Source organism: Acanthochromis polyacanthus, chromosome 1 (genome assembly GCF_021347895.1).
Source record: "Acanthochromis polyacanthus isolate Apoly-LR-REF ecotype Palm Island chromosome 1, KAUST_Apoly_ChrSc, whole genome shotgun sequence".
Lineage (NCBI taxonomy): Eukaryota > Metazoa > Chordata > Actinopteri > Pomacentridae > Acanthochromis > Acanthochromis polyacanthus.
The window spans coordinates 18148425-18157161 of NC_067113.1; the positions used below are offsets into that span (position 1 = coordinate 18148425).

The window sequence follows — 8737 nt, forward strand, 5'->3', positions numbered from 1 at the left end:
CACACATGACATGACGAAGCAGAGGGAAATGACGCAGCCTTTTCTCTTCTGTCCCCTCTAGCCTCTTCGTGTGGAGGTGTGTCCACGCCCCACACTGAGGATCACACTAACACCATCCTGCCTCAAAGAGTCTGGGCATCTCCTGGCATGACTCTCCAGAGAAAATAAAAAAAAAGAAGAAGAAAAGACACCCTTGATGGATGCATTTAGATGACGAGGAGGACAACAGACCTGGCAGCTTGTAAATGAGTGGTGATTCGACTTACTGCCTCAAAACTAGGTGCATGCATGTGTGCAAGGCTCATTTTGGTATCACAGTCCTGATTGCGAAAACAGGAGGAGGGCAAACGGCCCTGCTCTCATGAAGTCACATATCCATTAACCCTCCTGTTGTCCTCATTCACAGGCACCAAAACATGTTGTTTCCTTGTCTGAAAAAAATCCAAAAATTCAGCCAAAAAATTCTGAAAATTTGCAAAATCTTCAGGAAGAAAATGTCAATATTTCCTTAAGTTTTATTTTAAAAAAAACTAATATTTTAAAAAAGTGATTACATATATATCAATACAACTTCTGTGTTTTTTTTAAGAACGTTCAGGAAAAAAATCAACCAAAATCCAGTGAAATTTGCTGGATTTTGGTTGTTTTTTTTTCTTCTGAATGTTCTTAAAGAAACATTTTCAACATTTCTTTTTTTTTCCACCAAAAAATGTTGTTTCCTTGTCTGAAAAAAATCCAAAAATTCAGCAAAAAAAATTCCCCAAATTTCTGAAAATGTGCAAAACCTTCAGGAAGAAAACTTCAATAATTCCTTAAAAGTTTTATTTTAAAAAATCACCCAAATTTGGCAAGAAAATTCTTGTAAATATTTTTTACAAATGAGTAAAATATTCCAAAAAAATCCTAAAAATATCTAAAGTGATTACATATATCAATAAAACTTCTGTTTTCTTTAAGAACATTCAGAAAAAAATCAAGCCAATTTCGCTGGATTTTTCTGAATGTTCTTAAAGAAACATTTTTACCATTTCTTTTTTTCCACCAAAAAATGTTCTAAGATTTCTCAAAAATGTTGAAAATGTGAACATCAAAAGTTTCACTGTGGAAAATACATGTCTTTTGCACATTTTCAAACTGAAACGGGTCAATTTTGACCCGCAGGACGACACGAGGGTTAAGAAGAAGAAAAAACAAACATCTGTGCATATCATGTCTGATGGATTCTTTTTTTAAAATGAGCTTATCTGTGTACACGTCCCAAATGGCAGTGTTGCCAAGTCTTGGCAGGCCTCTGAATATTGTGTTACTGACAATGCCATTTTTTTTTAAAAACATGTAGCAAACAGAGCTGATTAGCCTTAATCTGAGTGTTTATGAGGGTTTGGATTCTTTTTGTATCGTTTTGTTTTACTTGTTTTGGATCATGTAGTCATTTGTTTGGTCTATTTTTACTGGTAATTCCAAATCCTGTGGCCTTCCTCCTGAATGTAACATCCACTGTTATGTTCTGGATGTCAGCATGCCAAAGCATACTATGCACTGTACACCTGACCTGGTCACTGTGTCACCCTGGTGGTTCCATTTATGATTTTCGTGGTCGTGTTGTTGACTGGTTGACCTCAATCCTCCCTCAGCAGTGTTCCCCCTCATGACATATTGACGTGTGCGTACGCGTTTGAGGATCCGTTTGTGGTTGGTGGGTGTGCATGGCTTATCGAAAGACAATCCGTCCGAACCAAATTCCTCAGAAAAACAAAAAGAACAGCTGTAAATTGATGTTTCAATGCACTGTTGCAATTCTATCGGTCACTTTTTAGTGTGCTGCTATGATATATTATTGTTGCATTTTCATGGATATGAACGGTGTGACTTTATCCTCCAACAGTAAGTTAGTGTTTTGTGTAATAAGATATATTGCTTAAATGGAATGTCGATCAGAGAATATGAAAAGTGCAAAACATTTTGCCCCTTGTATTAAGACTAACTCCTAAAAAAATGTTGCTGCATATTTTGATTTACATTTCACCAGTGTAAATACCATTTGTAGATATTCTTTTTGTATATTTTTGTGAGATGTTTCTTAAATTCCACTTTAATAATAAAAAAAGCAACGATCAACTTTAACATTCTGGGTGACCTGTGTTTACTGAGACTGATAACACCCAAAGATAATGTTCACACTTGTAATGAAACAATCACTGCTCAGACTACTTATTCTGTAATTGAAGTCAACTGAATAGATCGACGCTTTTGAAATGCTAGCACTGTACTTGAGTATTTCCATTTTATATCATTTTAGGATGACTGCTTTACACAGCAGAAAACATGTTTTTAAAATTAAACACATCAGTAAAGATGAAATTTTCCAACTTTTCTTACAAAAAATCAGTTTGTAGCTGAAGTTCCACAAGAAAGTGATTTCTCAATCTAAGTGTCTCATGTAGTTTAATGTCAATAAATGTTTAAATGATCCAACATCTCACCAAAAAGCAAAGATTGGAGAAAAAAAATCTAGAAAATGGAAACAGGTTTGTGACAGAAATGAGTTTTTTCTACTTTCCTCTCACACAGATCATCTCATGAACCCGTCTGCTGTCTGTGAAACTATAGAAAGTAGTTCAAACTAGCTCCACCTGCAGCAGCCTAACATACTGCTGACATAATAATAAAAAGCCATCTTAAAATAGCTAATTTGAATATGAGGCACTAAAACGACTGAACACATGAATATTTTAAAGTCACTTTTATTCCACATGGAACAAATGCAATATAGCTTTGAACTTTATAGTTATGGTCTATTTACATATTTTACATATAAAGGCTAATTTACGCACTAAAAACATTTAAAGTGAGCCTTTACAGTGGAATACTGTGACCTGTCAGTGATGTAGTTGACTACACATCGAAGTACTAAACTCATTAATTGATGCATCTGCTGTTTTGGTAATTTTCACACACAAAAAAAAGCAAATAATATATACTGTCTATCAGTTTCAGCATCACTATATGTAATTAATAGTGAATTGAATTAGGAATTCAACAGCTCATAGATAGTCTGATATAATGCTGAGTTACCAGTTTATGAAGTACACCTTCTGTCTCACTATTAGAGAAGTACCTCTAATATTATGATGCATTTTGTACATGTGTACCTGACAAACTGTTAAATCTGAGGAACGGTGGAGCAGGAGTCGGCAAAGTGAGATCATAGTTTGACAGAGAAGGAGCTGCCGCAGGAGCAGCCGTGATCAGCCTGAGGGTTCTTCAGCACTTGGAAGGTGGAACGGATCAGCTCCTGACTGAAGTCCACAGTGGCTCCTTTCACAAACTCCAGGCTGTCCTGGTCCACGACAACGCCCACTCCTCCCTGCTCGAACACCCTGAAAGCAGAGAACAGAGGATGCAGGAGGGAACAGAGTTAACTGGACAATAAGGAGGGCAGCGTAGAACAGTAACTTGAATGTTTGTGGCAATTTACCTGTCATCCTGATTCTTGTTGCTGTCGATAGAAAACTTGTACTGGAACCCAGAGCAGCCTCCTCCCTCCACATGTATTCTCAGGAACTCGCCTTTCTCCATGATCTCCCCTAGTCTCTGAATCACATGAACACGATGCACGAGGTGTAAAGCACAATAACTTTCCACACCACGTTGCTGTACTGAAGCTGTACTATCAGCTGAAGGTGTCATTTTACCTGTATTACATTTAACATTTCTCAAAATTTGAGGGTGCACACAATTTCATGGCAAAGATATTTGCACATACAATTCAGAAATTCAAAATGCAAGTACAGATTTCTTCGTGAGATTTCAAAATTGGTTTCGATGTCTCATACTTAAGTATAGCTAATAAAGAATGTAGTCTAATGGCTTGAGAAAGTGGCAGAACTATGCATTAAAATATTATTGAAATTGCAATGAGGCCAAGAGCAATATCTAAATTACAGAAACTTGATTTTATTGAGAAGGATAAAATGTGTCACAAGATAAATGAAGCATTGTGACGCTACAGAGATACCAGCCTACAAATCATAGTTTCCACACATAAGGGAACAGGCTTATTATGTACTGACTGCAGCAATTTTTAAAAGATTTAAGTGAAAAAGACATGCAGAAATGACCAGTGGCACTAAAAATGTGTCTCATATCGCAGGGTTATGATTATTCTAGTTTGTTTTTTTAATATTGTTGAGCTCTAGCAGACTGTGTGATGTTAGGAACAGGCAAGAAACATTAATGTGGTTCTAGGATTGTATATAAATGTCTTAGGTGTCAATTGTGCCAGTACACCATGAAGTTTTGTTGACAAATGTTGAGGATAAAAAAGTTCAATGTCAATTGTACTCACATTATTTGCAGTCTTTGGGTCCTCAGACTTTGGTCAGATAAACAATATTACCATGTGAAACAATCCTGATGTGGGAACCAGATATTGTTCATAATATGACAATTACCAGAGGTTTTTGGTTTATTCACAGGCAAATGTCTAGGCTGTATGCATGCAAGATCAATACTTCATGTAACTTACAAAGTTGGACACTGATCATCATTTAATATCATGGATGTGCATTTTTTCAAGGTTTAACACAGAAAATGGGACGATCAATTTGTAACCGAGACAGAGGATGAGTGTTCTGTCTAATTATGGGTATCTACTGACCTTCACACATGACTCAGTGAGATGCACTTTATCCTCAGATGGCCCTGACTCTCCTGTCTTCTCCTGGATGGAGGCGTTGCTGAAGCAGCGAAGCCCCGTTGCATAAAGAGGCTGTGAGCTTTGAGGAAGCCGGTGTAGCTGTTCACTCACACTGAGGCTGTTGAGACGAGTAGATGCCCTACAAAACATCGATATTCCGTTAAGATCTGTCGGATCACATGACTAGACAGCAGAGGGACATGAAACGTTACGAACAGAGCTAGCTAGTTAGCCACCTTGCTAACAACCTGCCAAAAACATCAACACGAAGCTATTTTTTCCGCAAGTAAAGTGGTCCAAATGTTACATTTTAGTTAAAGGAAATCCACAATGGTGTCTAGACGTGCGGTTGGTTAACAATACCTAGCAAGGGTCAATATTTTGGACTTCGACGCAGATATCATTGCTCCTCGTACGAATGACATCTTCCATAACAAATGTTGGTGAGTTTGGCCCCACCCATCGAGGACAAACAAAACGCTTTCTTATTGGCTAAATTTTCTACCTGCCAAAGAAGTACGCCTATAGTGGTACAATAAGGCTATTTGATTGGTCATCTTACCTGTCAATCGTGAGTTTGGTGGTTTGACCTCACTAATTTGAATATTTGACACATCGGTAATATCTGTCAGGCAAATTTTTTACAAGGCTGTAGTCCACTTCTAACTGAGTACATTTAAGTTGAACGTAAATACAGTTTAGTATATGTATTGTCTGGTGTCTCAGCGGTTCATTTACAGAGCAGGAAGTGTTATTTTTAAACAGAGGATGCCGCCTGACAGGCAAAATTCAGGGCTTAAAACAAAATGCTAATGAATAGGCGTCACCAGGATCTCGTGATACAGGGAAATAAAAAGCTGGGTGTTCTTGCCGCTCCAACAGCTGACACGGAATCTCCCCAAAGGTACAATATGTTCGTCCAAAGTGTTTGTGCTTCTGTGTTCTGTATTTAGATGTCTAGTTGTGTTTGTGTTGTTTAGTGTGCTGTTAAGTAGTCGGAAAGTATTTCTTCGTCGTCGTGTTAAACTTCTTAGTCACTGCTACTCTCGGGGCTTTGGGGTAAAGCAACAAGGAGTCATATGATTGAGTCATTGTGCTGACAACACCAGTTCACAGTACTCTGACTAAATTAACCTGTGTGCTTCCTAATCAATACATTTCCCCGCTTTAGGGTGACACACACGCTAAAAAAGAACCGGAAACATGGATGCCAGGACGGGTTTGATTGTTTTGCTCTGCTTGATGGGCTTCACCTGGGCTGTACCAGTGAAGTACGCGGACTGTGGTGAGTTTCACCAGAGGATTTAGCCTCCATTTAGCTGTTATAAGTCAATTTATTCATTTAAATTGATTTATAAAGAGTGTATACTTTTTTGTTAGTATAATGGAATCCAAAAGACTGAAGATGCAAAGCCTCACTTGTTACTCTAAAAATGGAAGAAAATCCATCACTACTTCCTAAAAGCCATTGTGATGTGGTTAAGTTTATTTATGGATGGCCAACACTCTAAAAGCACCCACACACTGGACAGATTTTATTTGCTTTTTTGGTTTGTTTTTAATTCCTGTGTTTGCTCATCTTGGTGGTTGTTCACAGCTTAATTAGGTTTACTGATTGCTCTGATTGGTTTCCTGATTACTGTGGTTAACTGAAACTCTGAGTCCTGTTTTACCCATTAACACAGAAAGCCTTGCATAGACGTAACAAAATCACTTTTTATACAATGACCTGAAACTTTTTAAATTTCTCTTTAGGTTCGGCTGCTGGTACAGTTACCATCGTGGACATTAATCCTTGTCCCAGCCAGCCATGCCAGCTACACAAAGGCCAGTCCTACAGCGTCAACGTGACCTTCAACAGCGGTGAGAGGGCTATAGCTTTTTAAAACTGCTTGTTCCATCAACCTGATAACGCATATATTTCTGTATTAAATTTGTTCTCACCGGCGTGTTTTATCTTGAAGGTGTGGAGAGCCAATCAAGCACAGCAGTGGTTCACGGTATCATTGGCGGCCTCCCGATCCCCTTTGCCATTCCCAACGCCGATGGCTGCAAGTCCGGAATCCAGTGTCCCATCCAGAAGCAGCAGATTTACCACTATGAGACTGAACTCCCTGTGAAGTCTGACTATCCTTCAGTAAGTAGTGCAGAAACGGTCCCTTTTCAAGCAGTTTTTCCTGTACTGTAAGCAAAGTAATAAGAGTTGATGATCAATTTCTGTTCTTCTGCTGGAAACTAAAGCTGACTGCGGGGTATCTAAATTATAAGGTGACAAACAAATCTACATTTAATAATATTTGTCTCAGAAGATAACTTTTAAATTTTTCCTAGAGATGATATTGAAACAAGTGGTGCAAGTATTCAGATCTGTTAAGCAGAATCCAGTGCCACAGTTTTGAAATACTCCATCACAAGAAAATACAGTGTAAGAAAAAAGTACGAATTCTGGGATCATCTGCTTAGTATTAATACTAAAAGCAGAAAAATGGAGATCTCCTGTGTGTAATGCTGCAACAAGTGTTTGTTTGGCACTGTTCTGATCACTGAATAATCATTTCTTATTTGCTTAAGCAAAAAATGTCAGATATGCAGCTTCTAGCTTCTCAAATATTAGAATTTGATTTTCTTTGTCATACATGTAGGAAAAAGGAATGTATTTGGATTGTGGGCTGATTGACTGAAGGTTGACTCAACATTTAACTACTTTCTTGTGACTCTACATTTTCAGTGTCGCTGATAACTACACTGTCAATGTTACAGACAAGATAAATTTAAGTACCATTCTTAGAAAATATATATATATTTTTAAAAATCTTTCAGATTTGTCAGATTCTGTGCCATATTTTCATTTTCAAACTGGTAATGATATTTTCTTTGTGGTCTGACAGAAATGTTAATTTCTCCTATGGTGTCTGCTTTTTCCCCCCTTCTTCTCTTTTTCACTTCCTCTGACCAAAAAAAATACAATTTGCACCTTGTTCACTGACTGCTCTCTTCTGCTTTTCCAGATAAAGGTTGTTGTGCAGTGGGAACTGAGAGATGACAACAAAAAAGACCTGTTCTGCATCAGGTTCCCAGTTCAGATTGTCTGATGTGCCAAATTAGCAACAATACCTCTTACAAGTGTCTGCCTTTAAAAAAAAAAGGGATTCAGCTTTTAGCAGATCTAAAGAATGCCAATGATTCAAGCAAGATGTAATTTTATCAATTCATCAAACTGATTTTAAGGTGTCTTCACTAGTTTGCAAGACTTGCTGCACACATCTTAAATCCTACTGAAATACAACGCACATTTTCTTTTTGTGCTGCGCTTCCTAATGATCAGTTTTAAGAGTTGTGAATGTGGAAAAAAAATTAGGTTAATGACTAAGTGACTCAGAATACATTCCTCTGCAGTGCAAATGTCTTGTCTTACTGGCTGCTGTGTAGTCTGAAAAGGTACATGCAGTACTTTTTCTTTACTCATTTTTTTTGTAATATTTCTAACCTTGTTATACCTTACTTATGGGATTGGATACTTTTAAAATGTATGTAATTAAATTCTAATAAAGAAATGTGTACCCAAGTAGTATGTGTTTCTTATTTGCTCAAATCTTTCGTACAGCACTAAAGATTGCACCCTTTAGTAGGAATGCCGTGGTAGTAGTGATGCAGAAGTGGCTTGTTTTTAAGTTTTTCTGCTCAGTCTAGTTTGGCATCACCACATGCTTGGATTGTAGGCAAAGAATAGATTTTTAAAATTATGCATTGGAGCACAACCACATTAGAAAGTCCTACCTTGAATCAGCATTGAAAGCTGCAGGTGTTTCAGTAGCAATATGCTGTAAAAGTTAAATGCGGAAAAGTGCACTAGTTCCACTAGCAAATGAGCCCCTGTAGTTTGTTAATGATCACTGGATGTTGTTAGACTTTATGTTGAAGTTCAACAAGTAGCATTTTATTGCTGGAGCTGGTAAACATGGAGCTAGTTTATTCCAGTAGGGGTCAAGGACACTTTACGCAGTCTGAAGACAATATATGGGGGAGAGACTTAAAATG

At 37.6% G+C, this 8737-nt stretch overlaps 3 protein-coding genes across 3 annotated transcripts in view; 2 read left to right on the forward strand and 1 right to left on the reverse strand.

The window, feature by feature from the left end:
• eml5 (EMAP like 5) overlaps positions 1–2124 on the forward strand; it is a 48235-nt gene extending 46111 nt beyond the window's left edge. Inside the window, 1 exon segment of the mRNA XM_022193251.2 lies at positions 62–2124. Within this exon segment, the coding sequence (XP_022048943.2) occupies positions 62–98 (37 nt within the window). The 3' untranslated portion in view covers positions 99–2124.
• A 604-nt stretch (positions 2125–2728) lies between these two features.
• isca2 (iron-sulfur cluster assembly 2) lies at positions 2729–5186 on the reverse strand. Its single transcript, XM_022193216.2, has 4 exons — positions 5063–5186; positions 4661–4838; positions 3479–3594; positions 2729–3380 (listed from the first exon to the last, which is right to left on the reverse strand). The coding sequence occupies exons 1-4, from the start codon at positions 5122–5124 to the stop codon at positions 3206–3208; spliced, it is 531 nt and encodes a 176-aa protein (XP_022048908.2). The 5' UTR covers positions 5125–5186; the 3' UTR covers positions 2729–3205.
• Positions 5187–5435: 249 nt separating this feature from the next.
• LOC110950582 (NPC intracellular cholesterol transporter 2) lies at positions 5436–8264 on the forward strand. Its single transcript, XM_022193255.2, has 5 exons — positions 5436–5603; positions 5871–5984; positions 6455–6562; positions 6664–6836; positions 7708–8264. The coding sequence occupies exons 2-5, from the start codon at positions 5903–5905 to the stop codon at positions 7789–7791; spliced, it is 447 nt and encodes a 148-aa protein (XP_022048947.1). The 5' UTR covers positions 5436–5603; positions 5871–5902; the 3' UTR covers positions 7792–8264.
• The last annotated feature ends 473 nt before the right edge of the window (positions 8265–8737 follow it).

Excerpts from the sequence above, each read along its gene's own strand:
- isca2 (XM_022193216.2), bottom strand. The coding sequence starts at position 5,124 with ATGTCATTCGTACGAGGAGCAATGATATCTGCGTCGAAGTCCAAAATA. Across the intron at positions 4,839-5,062 it reads AAAATATTGACCCTTGCTAG|GGCATCTACTCGTCTCAACA; the intron begins GTATTGTTAACC and ends GATGTTTTGTAG. Across the intron at positions 3,381-3,478 it reads AACAAGAATCAGGATGACAG|GGTGTTCGAGCAGGGAGGAG; the intron begins GTAAATTGCCAC and ends CTCTGCTTTCAG.
- LOC110950582 (XM_022193255.2), top strand. The coding sequence starts at position 5,903 with ATGGATGCCAGGACGGGTTTGATTGTTTTGCTCTGCTTGATGGGCTTC. Across the intron at positions 5,985-6,454 it reads AGTGAAGTACGCGGACTGTG|GTTCGGCTGCTGGTACAGTT; the intron begins GTGAGTTTCACC and ends ATTTCTCTTTAG. Across the intron at positions 6,563-6,663 it reads CAACGTGACCTTCAACAGCG|GTGTGGAGAGCCAATCAAGC; the intron begins GTGAGAGGGCTA and ends TTTATCTTGAAG.